This window comes from Ixodes scapularis, unplaced genomic scaffold (assembly GCF_016920785.2).
Source record: "Ixodes scapularis isolate PalLabHiFi unplaced genomic scaffold, ASM1692078v2 PGA_scaffold4__175_contigs__length_147842914, whole genome shotgun sequence".
NCBI classification, from domain to species: Eukaryota; Metazoa; Arthropoda; class Arachnida; order Ixodida; family Ixodidae; genus Ixodes; species Ixodes scapularis.
The window spans coordinates 139,145,929-139,161,568 of NW_024609879.1; the positions used below are offsets into that span (position 1 = coordinate 139,145,929).

General features: G+C 48.2%; 1 protein-coding gene across 1 annotated transcript in view; it reads right to left on the reverse strand.

Annotated features, from left to right (window-relative positions):
• Positions 1 to 2,291: 2,291 nt before the first annotated feature.
• Positions 2,292 to 15,640, reverse strand: part of LOC115320795 — a 32,173-nt gene continuing 18,824 nt past the window's right edge. Inside the window, exons 8-10 of the mRNA XM_042293253.1 lie at positions 12,879 to 13,014; positions 11,803 to 11,943; positions 2,292 to 2,399 (exon numbers count right to left, since the gene is read on the reverse strand). Of these exons, the coding sequence (XP_042149187.1) occupies positions 2,292 to 2,399; positions 11,803 to 11,943; positions 12,879 to 13,014 (385 nt within the window). The remainder of the gene's footprint in view (positions 2,400 to 11,802; positions 11,944 to 12,878; positions 13,015 to 15,640) is intronic.

Below are 15,640 nucleotides of genomic sequence, written 5' to 3' on the forward strand. Positions count from 1 at the left end.
CTTCTTGAAGAGGCACACAGTCACTTGGTGTCCTCCTCTCCCCGTCTTCGATCGCAGAAAAAAAAAGGACTACAAAAGCGGATATAACTTGTCCCCCCCCCCCCCCCTTTTTTTTTTTTCTTTTTCTTTTTGTAGAGATGTTTATTTGAACTTTTTGACATTGTTTTTAGAGTCTAAAAAAATAGATTCAGGGGCTTCGTGCTGGAAAAAAAAAGGCTTCGCGGAACTGAAGAGTGCCAAGCCTGCCTTTTCGCAGGTCAATTCGCATGACAGTGTCACTGTGCCTCGGCTTTACCAAACCAAAAAAAAAATGCTTTAGAAGCGGGGTGGGGGGGTTGGTCCTGTAAAATATGTAACGGATTACAAGGAATCCGTTACGTAAAAAATGTAAGGTAATTACTTTAAAATTACTCTAGAAAATATGTAATTATTCTGTTACTAAATTACTCAATAAATTTAAGGGATTACAGGTAATTTTGTTACTTGTAACGGACTACGTACAAGTCTGGGTAGGTTGGCCACGAGCTTCTTAGTGCACGGCGGAGTGCTAACATTACAGGGGCAAAAAGCGGGCCGAATTTGAAAGTCTCGAGGAATAAAAATTATTAATTAAAATACCGAAATTTCAACTGCGGTGTGTGCTATGAGTCGGCAGCTATTATATTCCTAGGGAACTTTACGATTCTTCAATTCAGTGAGAAGAAATTTAAAATGTTGTCAAAGCGGCCCATAGGACCCAATGCAACAATATTATATCGGGCCCAGGAATAAAAAGTATACAATCCTGAGGTTAAGTAGGTATAAAATAAGAGTGTATTAGTGCCCTTTTTATATATCCCGAGGACCTTAAGGGTTTCTGCAGGAGTTTCGCTGAAATTATCATTTTAGTGCGATTGGCTGAGAATAGCCAAGAGAGGGCGCAAGGAGACCGTGTCCAGCAGAGCCGTATATTGGGAGAGTTTGGCCAGTGGGTGTGGCGACGAAGGCGCTGGAGACGAGAAAAGTAAATGAGAGGGAGGGGAGCGCCGAAGGAGCGAGAGAGAAAGAAGGGAGCAGAGAGGAGACGACCGCCATTTTTTCGCAACCTTGTCGGAGACTGGGCGGAGAAGAGCACTGCTGAGGCTACGCGTCGTCTGCTACGGGCCGACTTCTTTTTCGCCTGAATAAACGTTTGTGGTCATACGTCGAGAAAACATCATTTATTAGCTTTTTAACCCACCGAGGGATAACAGTATATCATTTTCTTGCCAGAGCCAGCGATATAAAAGGAAATAATCGAGATTTAGATGCCGATCCCATGCATTCCGCCGGGGGAATGAACGAAAATGGCGGCCCTCCCCGCTCAGCTGGGAACAGCCGGGAGTTCACGCGCATGCGCTCAAGCCTTTCGCTCTGCGTCGCGTGTTGATTGGCTCACTCGGGAGGAGAGCGTTACGGCGGCGAGATCATAGACTGACCAAACTCTCCCCATATACGGCTCTGGTGTCCAGGAATGCTGGGGATGAGTCCTCGAGTGCGGGCCGGAGCGCTTGGGGGATTTAGTAAGTGGTCTGTAAGCACTCGGAATTCTGAGATCATCGCAACCCCTGTGCAAGAAGCAGGCGAAATTTCACTCCGCATTGAAACCATGGCCGCAATCACGACGGGTGCACAATTCACAGAGCAGCGAAGCCGTTATTGCGGAAAGCAACATCTTTATTCTGCATCAACAAGCGCAAACGAATAAATCGAACCGGATCAAAGAAAATAGTTGGCGTGGGAAATTAGACTTCGACCAGTCCCGCTACAAAGCACGTGCACAGCGCTTCATGAAGGCGCGTAGTTGCGACAGTTGTTTGCTGCAAACTACGTCGGTTTAAGAGATCTTCCCCTAAACACCTTGCAATCATAAAACCAGACAAGCTGAACAAGCTGCGTTTCTTGAGCATGCCGGAAAAGCCGGCAGCCGGGTTTGTTATCGTTTCAAACCAAAACGGAAAAGGCAAGCTCGGGATATTTTTTAAACAACAATGACTCTGTCAAGATTATTTGTTTTTCAAACATTAGAAAAGAAAATATTTTTGGGAACAATACTATGACGGCCACGAAGAACCATTTTTTTCTGGTTCTTCGTGGCCATCCGACCGAGAATTTCCGGTGCCCGCAATTATGACGCGGAAAAGCAAAATCCAGAAAATTCTCATAAAGATCGGTGCTTTTCTCCATATATGTAGTCCATTTTTAAGAAGATATAGACCGAAACGCGTTTGAGTATTGTTCAATCGCCATTTTATTGGCTAGATTGAGTTAATTTAAAATGGTTTCTTGGGCGGAACGTACGGATGGATGTCGAGGGAACCATAAGGAAGGTGCTCCTTGATCCAATCTTGACGGTTATAACAGACGCCATTGACGCAAAACTGCAATAGTGCAAATAGAGTAGCACGCGTTAAAGGCTGCACAAACAGGACACGCTCTCTGGCGTGCAAGGCAGAAAGAGCGTGCAGGCTTTCCAAGAGCGTTGAGGGCTGCACAAACAGGACGTGCTTTCAAGTGTAGACGGCAAAAAGAGCGTGCAGGCTTGCCAATGGCGTTGACGGCTGCACAAACAAGACGCGCTCTCTTGTGTGCATGGCGAAAAGAGTGGGCAGGCTTGCGAAGAAATGAGAACGTTACGGAGCGCGCGTTCGTTTTGAACCGTGCAAACAGAACGACTTCCTTCTCGCTTTGTCGCTGTAGTTCTCTCCCCTTTCGTTTTTTCAGGATGCTGGGGACTGACAACAACAGCGGAGACCTTGACGACGGCAGGCAGAGCATAGGGGAGGCTACGTCCTGGTCCTAAGGACACTGACCTCCCACAAAATATTTTAAAAGCCCCTCCCCCACCCACCCCCCCCCCCCCAAAAAAAATAAAATAAATAAATAAAAGGTTATAGATGGGGGACTGTAGGCACTGTGTGATACATCAAGATTTCCCATTTAATTAAACAATTGATAATACGGTTTGCTTGAGTTTAATCCGAACAAAATTTCTTCTGAAAGAGAGTTAAACTTAGATGTGTGCCGTCTTCACCGTAGATGAGGGGATAATCGTCGTGGTAAGCTGGCTAATTAACTGAAATATGTTAAAGGACTTCTTAATTATTGGTTTTAGGGTTCACATTACAATTGCAGTATTGACAGCAATTACTGTTAGAGGTCAGATCAGTTGAAAATATAATATTGTGAAAATTTGTTTTTAAGATATGAATCGACCTTTTTTAACGTTTTTTCGCTCTATTAAAAAAATGAGCTCTAAAAGAGTGCCGCAAGCCCTGCCCACAATGACGGTTAGAAGAGTGACGTAGTCGTTTCAATCATGACGTCACTATGTCGACAGCGTCTCCTTGGGGATTGCTCCGACGACACAAGCGAAGCTGTGTCTGAAACAACAACGTGCCTCTCTAAGCGTCACTGTAAGAAGGGTTTGTGGAGCCTTTTTTTTCTATATTTTTGCGCAATTATTAAATCGGGTGGGGAAAAACAGAAATAGTCCGATTATTGGGGCCTTTTAGCAAACCGTTACCGCGTACCGCACTACCGGAGCCTTTGAAGCACGCTTTAAAGCGCATGCTTCGCGGTCCCAGTATATCACCCGGGCGCGCGCTTCAATGGCTACGGTAGTGCGGTAAGCGGAACACGGTAACGGTTTGCTAAAGTTCCTAATAGAGACTTTTAGCAAGTCGTTTTTCGGTCCCACGGTTCCGAAATCATGGACCTTGCAGCTGGTTCGTTCGGTGAAACCGTACTTGAAATTTGACATATTTTAGCCAATCGCCAAACTGGCGCAACCGTGTAAACGAGGATGATGATTGTGTTTGACCGTGGCGCCATCTTCTAGTCAACATGTGAAACATTCTGCAACGTGCAAGTCCGTGGCGACTCGTTTTTCCGGCGTAAGGCTGATGCAAACAAGACGGCCGACGTAACATTTGCCGGTCGGAATTTCAAGAACCGCGAAGCTAGATAGAGTAAAGGCCGGTTGGTTCTCACATGCAGCGAAACGCTGATGTAGCGCTGCTTACGTGTGTCAGCTACTTATGGCCTGCCATGATCAACAGTGTTGACGGTGCGATGCAAAGCCGGTGAACGCTCCCGTCAGCACGCGCTCAGCGTGAAGTCAGCGCAATGCTTGTAGCGCTCTGCTGCGTGTGTGAACAGGCCTTAAAACGTATCTGAACGACCGTAAAGGTATGTGGCCTGTCTCCGTCATTTCGAACTTGAACGATCGTTCACGTTGTGTGCCGTCGAACCAAATCATTTCGTCTGCTCGCGGTCGCCACAGCAGCTAGTCTGCCCGCAGATCGCAAACATTTACTAGCATGCGCAGTTTACACCATTCACGATCGCTTACCATTATGAAAAGTCCTCGAAATGATTTGGTTCAGCCTCTCAAATGAAGCAGACTAACAGGATGGCAAATTTTCTCCCGCTGTACTAAGCCTAACGCTCGGCTGAGTCGGCGAAGTCACACGCCACACCGACCGCCATGGTTTTTTGTTGTTTTTTTTACCGAAGTTGTGAACGGTGCTGGCTGCGTTGCGCTGACGACTTCATGGCGGCCGAAATGGGAGAAACGAACGAGAAGAGCCTCCCGACGCCCCGAACGACTCGCGCGCGTATGCGCTATAACGAATACTAGCTATAGACCAGGGGTGGTCAAAGAGCGATTCGCCAGCCGCATGCGGCTTTTGGCGGGTTCTAGTGTGGCTCGCGGCTTCCTGGTAAGCGTGTCCCCCTTCTCCTCCCGTGTTGCAAAGACGAAAAGAGTTCTAGAATTAAAAGAAAAAAGCTCGCAAACTTGGCAGCCTTGTACTACTCAAAGTACATACAGCTGTACTGCTCTTTAACACATAGATGTGTACATACAGTACCCATCCATGTACAGTCTCCGACGATATGAAAGACCCACTGGGAGCGCGTGGCCGAGGCAGCGGCTGGCGGGGGCGCTGCGAGCCCTCCGGGCAATTCCATTCTGCTTCGAGGGGAGGACGCTCACTCGGGGCTCAGCACAAACTGATAAGCGCGCGCTTTAGCTGAGCCCCGAGTGAGCGTCCTCCCCTCGAAGCAGAACGGAACTGCCGGGAGCGCTCGCAGCGCTCCCGCCAGCCACCGCCTCGGCCACGCGCTCCCAGTGGGTCTTTCATATCGTCGAAGACTGTACATACAGCTAAGTACATACAGCTGTACTGCTCTTTAACAGATGGATGTGTCCTGTCACCGTTTTCTTTATTGTTCTAGAATAAAGTTCGAGCCGTATAGGCATAAAGGGCGTCAGAAACACTGGCTGGCTACGAAGCATGCATTCGTTTTTGCTTAGCGTTTCAAGAAACCTTCTGCTGCCTGGTGTTATTTGTTCTAGTGTACGATTCTCCTTGTCGCCACTGGAGAGAACTGTTCCGTCCATTCGTTTCTTGTTAAAAGAGTCCACCCTCCCCCCCCCCCCCCTTTTCTTTTCCTTTTTTTCTTTTTTGTGGCTCTTTGAATTTTTGAATTATTTTTTCTGTGGCTCTAACCGGATGTCACTCTGGCCACCCCTGCTATATACGCTTTAAAGCAGCTGAGCATGGACACCGCCATTACCGACCTTCACGTTTTGTTTTCTCGTATTCCGTTTACTTCACTTGATCACTATCATAGAAGGCCAAGTTATCTAAATTCTACTGTGTCATTATTCTCCCCAGCATTTTTCTTTGTGGAAGCCCGTCAACGCCCATTTCAGTGGCTCGCGGTATCTCGGTAAAACAAGAGAGGGACAGCGATGGCGGCTGTAATCTGGGGCGTAAAAAAGCATCAATAAAATCCGTGTTTTGTGCAGTTTTTCTATGCACCAACACTAACACACCACTACAAGCAAACCCGCGTTGGCCAGCACTTTGTGTGGGCACTGCACCTGTGCAGAAACCAGACTCGCGTAACGCGAATCTCCTGCGCATGCGCAGTCCACAACACCAGCGCCACTACAATGGCTTTACGTTGAACAGTTAAAGGGGCGACGCAACAATTTTCGTACTTTGCGCAAATACCGCTATGAACAGATCCCTGAAGATAATGAACGGTGAAACATCTGGTTCGTTTCTTCCCACACGCAATCGAAGTCGCAGAAAAAATATTAAGCCTTTCCACTCTGGTGAAGAAGGAAGAGCAGCGGAGCTGTACTATCTGCCACCATCTATGAGCCTCAACCGCAGGAACCAGACAACCGGCAAGCCGATTGTCTGGTTGCCGCCGTCACTCATAGATATCGGTAGCTGTCCAGAGTGTTGTGTCGAGATTTATTCATCCCCAGAGGCGAAACTGGGGAAACTAACCCTGAACAACTCCGCTGTAAAAATGAAATAAAAACGAGCAGCGTTCACCCCCTCAACTTGCAGCCAGAGCAAGCGGCCGCATGATCTGGAGCCGATTATAGACGTTTCCACTGTTTACAAAAATCACAGTCCACACGAACTAAATCACAGTCCAGCCAGCGCTCGCGCGCAATCGCGACCAGCCAGAAAGTGCGCGTGCATAACACACAAACACAGCAATGAACGCGCCCTCGAACGCTTTTATGGAAAGGTGTATTAGATGCGGAGCATCTCTTGCTCGGGTCTATGTCCCGCGGCGTCGTAGTCCGCACTCACGCTACGCATGCGCAACTCTCCTCCTTCCCTCTCTCCAACAGCTGCGCGTTACTCTTTCCGCTCTCTCTACCAGCTGCGTGCACTTCGCGTGCGTTCGCTTCTACTCACACCGCGCGCGCATGCGCAACTCTCCTCCTCTAGTCTCCTCTCCTTCAAGTGTGAATATAAGCGGCGGTAGCGCGCTGCGCGCGTTCCTCCTTTGATTTCCTTGCTCTCAAGACTCTGACTGACTGACTGCGCGCGTTCAGTTCACCGCTGTTGACTCCACTTTGTTCTTCCGATGAAGTGGGATGGAAGCAACAGTCCCGTCAGTTAGTGGGTTGGCGCAAGCAAGCGTCAGCACCACCCCACAAACTAACGTAATAACACGCAAGTTAACAACGTTACTAAGACCGTTAATAACACCGTTAATAACGATCCGCGATGCTCCGCATCACCCCATGGTTCCCCTCGGGAAGATGGTGCAATTTTTTGCCGCCAATACTGATCATAGACACGGGCTGGGGTTGGCAAGGCACAGGACACGCGCCAAGTTCCAGACATTGCTATGGTTCGGCTATTGTCGATATTGCAGTGATTGGACACTGGCCACTACCCGAATGCTTCTCGAGCTACGATAATTACGAGACCAAATCGAGTGCCCACGCAATGCTCGGGTCCAATCTATGAACCGCACTCAAATATCGTCACTGAAGGATACTGTAATCCCCCAGTTACACCATCAAGTTTCGCGGTAATTGAATGAAAACACTCGCGTTCGTCCTTGAAATTACACCGCACCAACGTGAAATTACACGGTACCGAGTTCTCCCGATCTCTTCCGACGAGAGAGCACACCGGCATGCTGGCGCCATCTGTTAGATGAGCCTGAAATAGCACTTCGCGACGACGAAGTTTTTGCGGTATTTGCGAGATTAGATGTACGCATTCTCAATGAGATAGGGTCATTTATTACATTATCAAACGTTCGCATGACAAAAGCAGAAAGAATGATGCGCTTAAAAAAAAGTAAATACGTGAGAATACGAGTGTTGCATCCGATAGATGGCGCCAGTGCGTTCTCTCGTCTAGAGTGCCTTCATACACACGCGCGCTTTTGCTTGAGTGGTGACATCTCAGCCATTTTTCCGCCCAATGTCTTTTTTATGCATTTTGAAGTGCGCGCAATCTGGTGTCACTCAGCTCGAGCGCATAGCTTTGGCTAATCCATAGACTCCATTTTACCGCCCAAGTCACGCACCGACTGCACGAGAGCGTCACGCGCTGGCACATTCAGGGCAACAATGGATGTCTTCACCCTGAGACAGACAGACATGCAGGCACCCTACTCTCGTCTAGAGTGCCTTCATACACACGCGCGCCTTTGCTTGAGTGGTGACATCTCAGCCATTTTTCCGCTCAATTGTTTTTCATGCCTTTTGAAGTGCGCGCAATCCGGTGTCACTCAGCTCGAGCGCGTAGCTTTGGCTAGTGCATAGACGCCATTTTACCGCCCAAGCCATGCACCGAGTGCGCGAGAGCGTCACGCGCTGGCACATTCAGTACAACAATGGATGTCTTCACCCTGAGACAGACAGACATGCAGGCACCCTACTCTCGTCTGAAGTTCTCTATCCTGGAAAAAGTGGCGCCATTCATTGTTGTAGAAATGCTCGAAGCACGTGCCGCGTGCCACTACTAGGAAGAACATGGCGTCTGAATTCTAGCTCAGTGCTGCGCTGGGCCGCCATGATGTTCCCAAGGGCTGCACGTTGCACCTGCCTCGTGGATTGACGCACCTTGAGCTACATTTGAAACAGGAAAGGGCTTTACTCTCGTCGTAGGTAAAGGCTGGTTTACACTTGCGACGACTTACGACCGGAGAGACATAAAACCCGTTTTTAAGCCCCTTGCGGCGGCTTACGACCGCGCGGCCGGTCCTAAGCAGTCACAAGGGCCTTCAAAACTGTTTTTTAAAGACTCGTTCACAGTTGCGTCCACTGCGTTGCGCTGCGTTGCGCTGCGTTGCGCCGTGCAGCACATAGTCTCCCTATTGGCTCGTTGGAAGGGTCGCCATAGCAACAGCTCGACGCAGGTGTCTGAGCCGACCTTCAAGGGGCACCGACATCCCGAATGTCGTATTTGTTTTTGTTGTCAAAAAAGATGCAAGTTGTAGTCATGGACACGCAAAAAAAAAAAATTCCCAGAACGCTAAAAGAACAAGTTTCACACGCGCGCGCGCACCTTATAATTTTTGGCGCCTTTTTCCCCCACATCTCACTTCCTTTCTTCTTTTTACTTGTGTACGTAATCGATTATGAAATGTATATGTTTTGTAAGCAACATTTTTATGATATTTAATAACGGCATTCCTAAAACATATTTTTTAACCCAATTCCGAACGCACTACGGCCCTTCTTTTTGAAATACCGAAAATCGTAGTTCGGGGTGATCTCGCCTCTTGGGTTTTTATCCTCCCTCGGTTAACATGACGGCGCACGACGTATGTAGCACTGAGGATGATCGGCGAGCCGAGGAATCGGACGAAGCTCTCTTTTTTAGGTGCCCGACGACCTCTCAGACTTCGAAAGAGATAACGTCAAACGGTCAAAACAACTGGGCTTGCTGTTTCTGTATTCATACTTTTGGTTGTGACTCGGCCGGGGCAGCCCTTGGCGGAGAACCGGCGCGACGTGGCCCCTCGCATCGCTCACAAAAGTTCCACTGCGCGTTCTCTTCGATCTCACACCGTTCCAAAAAAATTTGAAATCATCCGAAGGAGCCCTAAAAGAGCTTCAAACTGGAAAGTGAAGCGTCGTCTGCTCACAGCGATAGGCGGCACGCACGGAGCGGTTGTTTCGCGGGACGCGGGCGAACACGACACGGAGCTAAAGTTGAGGCTTGGGGCGAGTTGGTACATACTTCGGAATTAAAAACAGCGCGGAAAGCCGAGGACCAGACAAAGACGCGACACGGACGTAGCGCTACGTCCGTGTCACTTCTTTGTCTGGTCCTCGGCTTTCCGCGCTGTTTTTAATTCCGAACGACACGGAGGCGTGAGATAAACTCGAGCTGCGGAACGACTCGATGTTTGACGTCACTACACTGGCGCGTATCGCGCGGAAACTTCAAATTTGAATTTTTGGAATTTTTTTTATTTTTTCTATTTCCCACTTGCTGAATTTTCAAGTTTCGAATTCTGAAGGTAATGTCGAGTCATCATTTTTAATCGTTCCAGGTAATAAAAAAAATTATTTGGACCTGTCTGTGCCTCTTTAAATCACGGTCCAAACCCAACGCGTTTTTGTGTGCCCGTAGGTCGTGCGCTTCACGGAAATTGCGTACCTCATGACGTCGCGCTGATTCCTTGCGCCTTCCGGACGCGCATAAGAAAGTTGGATGATTTCGACTTTTTCTGAACGCGCACGGAAACGCGCTGTGACGTAGTGGGGCACTCCTCTCCCGGCCAATCGGTGGAGGGAGTTCCGGCTGCTCGTTTCATCGCCGTCTGGCGCAGAAGCTCTCCGCCGCCCAAAGGTGCACCGTCCTAACTAACGCGCATGGTTCTTAGTTATAAGGCGGAACACCTGTTTAGACCTCACAAATAAGTCTGCGCTCTGGCATTACGGAACGCAAGCATGACGCTCTGCAGTGCGTAATGCCACAGCGCAGACTAGGGTGCCTTCAAGTGCGCTTCGCATAGGTTGATACCAACTGCCCGTTTCCCTTTCCCAGTCCCTCTCCCAGCGCCATTTTGGTTCTCCATTGTTTCGCCGTGCGCTGGAAAGTGGCCTTTGTGTCCATCGGTCCTCCCATCCGAGGGGGAAAACGCTAATCCTCCCTCCGTGGGTTCCACAACGCTGCTCCGAACTTGTGAGATAAGCTGCTTGTTTCCGGGAGGGTTATAAGCCCCACGGATCATCGCCGAGAACCAAGATGGCTGCTGGTCTGTCGGCGAGTGGTACTAAAAAGAATGGCATCACCCTAGCAAAGCGCACATGAAGGCACCGTAGCGCAGACTTCATTTTTAGGCCCAAACAGATGTTCCTCTTCTTCATTCGCTGATCTGATTTCGTAGATCGGAAAGAATGACTCTTTGAGTGTTCTGTGGGTAAGTAGACGCGCAGGAATTTCTTAGAATGTAGTCAAAGGCAAGTGTGCGAACCTTTAACGTCTCCGGTCGTAACCAGACGAAGGTGTGTGAACGCCTTAATACCACTTTCTGCGATAGTCTATTTAGGGGCATAACATAAATTAGGCATGGTCCCCTAAGCATCTTAAAAAAGCAAACATTACATTCATGTGAGGCCCATTTTTCTATTATAATCAGTACCAAAGATCGATTGCCTCGAAACGACCGCAGAGACCACAGAGTGCCGTCGCTCGAGGAGGGACAGGATTCTGCCTTTCCTCAGTCCTCAGAGCCGTTTACACTGAGAGGTTGGCCTTCTTACGGAGATTTTGACAGTCTGGCAAGGACTCCCGTCCGTCATTTTGTGGCTCCGACTCATAGGAACTTTATGCGATTTCTCAAGAATAAGAAAGACAGAAGTAACGCCATTTTGCGTTATCGCGAAATCCGGTATTAGCGGACGACCAGCTCCGCCCATTTGCCAAACTTTGTCAGCATAAACGGCTCTGTCAGTCCTTAGGGTGCATCCATCTGCCTGCGGCTTCCGCTGACAGGGTAGACACCAATGTAGCCAATAGAGCGCCACAATATGGCGCCTGAGGTCAGTATTAGTTACACATTGGGTGTGGGTCCTGTGAGTGTATGTGACAAAGTCGTGGTAAAAAAAACGTTGTGTTTAGCGAAAGTTCTGAAAAGATAGACTCAATATGACTCCGGTGAGAACATCGCACAGTTCGCCACAAAATGGCGGGTATCTCCACCCTGTCAGTGGAGCGACCGGCAAATATAGGCACCCTATCAGTCCTCGTCCAACAACGCCCTATCGTGTCTCGATCTTTGATACCGATTTTAGTCAAGAAATCGGCATAGCATAAATTTAATGTTTTTTTTTTATTTTTTAGGATGCGTAAAGCCCATAGATTAAATCATGACCATAAATAGCCTATCGTATTAAGTTGTTTAGTGTCCTTCTTTTTTTAGTGTTGTCTTCCAGAAAACTATTTTGTCTAGAAAGAAGAGGGAGGAGTTCTGAAAGGGGGCGCTCACCTTATTTTCAACGCCGCATCGAAGACCTTGTATTGATCCAGTTGTATACACTGTGGCCCTTAGAAATTTCTTCTGGATACAGCAGGTTAACTCGCAGTTGTACACTGGTTTGAAGCGGTGCGTCCCAAGGTCTTCTCGTCGCTTCATATCCAAAGGGAAACACGCTAGAAGTCACATTACACGGCCCCGTTTGGGGCGATGACAACCGAACACGTGAAGAGGGCCTTTAATTGCTATAAAAACATTTCCACAAGCTTGATTATGATGACAAAGACTAGGGAGTACCAAATGTGTCTTCCATAACCCACGAATTTCTTCTTTTTTTTTTCTAAATTTAGCGAAGAAATTGAATCATTTTTTTTGTCACAAAACGTCTATCTCTCAATATATATTTAGCGAGGAATCCGGATCTGTGTTTAGGTCATGTGACGTTGATTGCTACGCTAAATTTAGCGAGGAAATTAGATTAATTTATTAGTCGATCGCGTGGCATCAGGTCACGTGACGTCGATTTTTTTAATTTAGCGAGAAAGCTTGATTAATGTAGAGGCCACGTGATGTCAAGTCACGACGTCGATTTCCCCGCTAAATTTAACAGGGAAACTGAATCGTGTAACGTTCCCAGCATGTCGACCGTTCGTGACAATTTTCTCGAGAAAATTAATGTCATGTGACCTGACGTCTACTTGTCTAAACGCATCACGTTTAGACATTCAAGTCACCCGTTAAATTTCGCAGATAAATTGGCGTCACATTTCCTATACACATATTCAGTTTCCCCGCTAAATTTGGCGGAAAAACACATCGTACGACCATGCTCCCGCTGTCTAAACGCATCCCGTCGTGTGATCGTCGCAAGCTTTTATATCTTACATCGTGGTCTAGTTATAGGGAGATCGAGGTGTTCCAGCCCTACCCGCTGGATGGCGCCAGTGTGTGAGCGCAGTCATTCAAAGCGGCTTTAAGCGAGCAAACACTCGATCACATTCGTACGCGAATTTGTAAACCAAAAATATGCCCCTGATGACAGCCGTATGTGGAACTAAAAGTGGTCAGCAAATGTATGGCAGACTTACGAAACAGTGTTCGATCTCCGGTTTGAAGTAATATATTGATTTGCAGTATTTAAACAAATCGATGACGTCGCCAGGCAAGCTCGTGACTTGGGGAACCTCCTGTCCTCTTGGTCGAAAGCAGTCTTGGGGCATGCGGCTTTGAAACAAAGTATAAATACGTGTCAACGTAAAAGTAAGCGTAAATCGCTGCGCATTGAAACTGACTTACTAAAAGCGGAAGGAATATTCTTGTTTAATGCGTTAGCATTAACAAAATGCTCGTTTTTAAGAAAACCCGGCGGTGTCTTTCGTTTGTCAGTTCTCCCGTGCGACGCTCCCATTGGTCCGAAGCGCTGACGTGAGCAGGCGTCAACCTCTCCCTCTCTCCCTGGAGCTGACAAACTGACAGACACCGCCGGATTTTCCTAAAAATGAGCCCCTTTGTTTTCGACAAAGTCAGGCGCACAGCTGGCGTGGAGCTAGAGAGGAGGAGGCACCGCGCAACACCTCCTAGACAGCAAAGCAGCAGTGCTGAATGAGCTGGCTTAATCAGAGAAGGCCAACGCGGGACACATATCGGAAACGAGTGCTGCGTCAGCGCTCGTCTTCGAGTCAAATTTTAGCCAAACATCGACGCAATCGTCTTGTCCAATCTGTAGCGTTGGCCTTCCCAGATGACGCCATCACATTCAGCACTATGGCCTTGGTGTGTAGGAGGTGTTGAGCCCGACGCGGTGGAATGCGGGCGTGCTCAGTTGCCGCTCCGCTGTCACCGGTTGTTCTTCGCTTTGGATTTCGTAGTAGCGGTGCGTGGGCTTTGATGTGTGTGTGTACTTAAAACGCTGGATGCAGTTCATTCCACGAGTGATATGAATCCGGTTTCTTCCGCCAGTTGTATGGATCTGGTTCTTTCAACGAGTAATATGGATGATCGTATACCCAAGGGCGTCGGCGTACTCTGACAGGCAAAGTACAAAAAACGAGTGAAAAAAATTACACTAATATACTTTTGGGGAATCCGTTAGCATGAGCCTTGGAAAACGCCATGCACGCCTCCCTTTGGGAAAGGCTAACACTGACCCCGTAAAGAGGCCAAAAAGAGGAAGCAAAAAATAGATGAAGCCAAAGAAAAACCAAAAGAAAGAAGTGAAGGGATCAGCATTAGCGTTTGCCAAAGGGGGACATGTGTGGTGTTTCAAAGGTACGTGTTTCCGGAGAACCCACCAATAGATCTTCTTGTATTTTGTTTTCTTTTTTCTTGTGAATCGATTAACCAAAAATTATTGACTGCGCAGTATGTACACTGAACAGACCGCATGTTCAATTCAATAAAGACCCTTTTTTAATGGTTGTATTGTGAATTGGGTCTCAATACAGATAACTCAAACTAAGTATGCCCAGTCTGAGGTACAGTTTAACGGGATCGGTAACGAATCTTTTGTTCGCCAACGTAGTTTATCACACCGCATTTATTCGCCATCAAATTCGTATCCTTGTTTACGGTTCCCGTATACGCTGAGGATCATATATGTGCGATAAAAAAAAATTAATCACTTCGTTGGTAAAAACATGCGCGAAAACGTACTCGGCGAAAGTTCACATTTACAAAATGTGCCCCCTCCCCCTTTCCCATTATAAATATCTTTTATGTTTGCTTGTTGTTGTTATTTTTTTTTATTATTATTAGACTACGCGTTGACGCACGTGTGGCAGAAGCTGTGCGCGGTTCTATACTAATTAAAGGAATTCGCAAATAAACAAAAACAACTATATTACACAAACTGGATTACAGGAATACACGGATACACAGTCATTGTTCAGGTTGGCGTCGCCGCGATCTTGTTCGTTCGAGTTCCTTCGTTCGACTGACGCACGCACTCATCTCCCCCCACACACACCGACACTCGCCTAAGCCGTCCCGTCCCGAGACCTGTCTCCCCACTTCCCCCCGGCTCCTCCTCAGCGGGCCCCCACCGCCGCCAGAGCGTCTGGCTCGCAGCTGCAAGTCATCAAAGGGGGGGCCCGCCGACCGGGAAGAAACAGGGCTCACCCGCGGGCCGTCGAAGCCTAAATCGCTGCGAAGGTCCCGCTGGCTGCGTATAAAGCACGAAACACATGTACGACGAAACCGTCCGATCCGACGTCCGACCGCGCAATACGACGGTCGGAGGCGAGGGTTTTCAACGCTCTCCGATGCTACGAAAACTCTCTCCCCCCAAGGTCATTCCGGCAGTCCGCACGTCGGATCGGACGGTTTCGTCGTACATGTGTTTCCCGCTTAAGTGGGGTCTCCCCCTAATGTAAGTTGTTCGCGTATTGTGGAACAGCACGCTCTCTGTATCCACCAGAAGGTAGGCTTACGTTCGACGACCTGTGCCTTTTTCCTGCGGTGCTGCGCTTTCCTAAAACTTCTACACTAGTTCTCAAAGGCAGCTGTGACCATATACACAAGGTTTCCAACAAATTCGTAGGCAAATGAGGGCGAGCAAACAGAAAACGAGTCTTCCAGCAGGCAGCCGCCCGGCTTCTGCTACGCTTCACCCGGCTGACTTCACCCAGGTCCAAGATGGCCGATTCGGAACTTCCGGCGGTCGCATTTCCAAAGCGGGGAAGACCGCATGACAAAACAACATGGCGCTGTGCCTCAAACGAACCGTTGCTGGTGCCGTTGTTGGGGACAAATGCATGGGGGCTCAACTCGAGGTCACAATTTGCCTTATTAAAAGGTTATACATTTTGTAAGTATCGTGTTTTCTCAATATATAATTGTGAAGAGTTTTGTA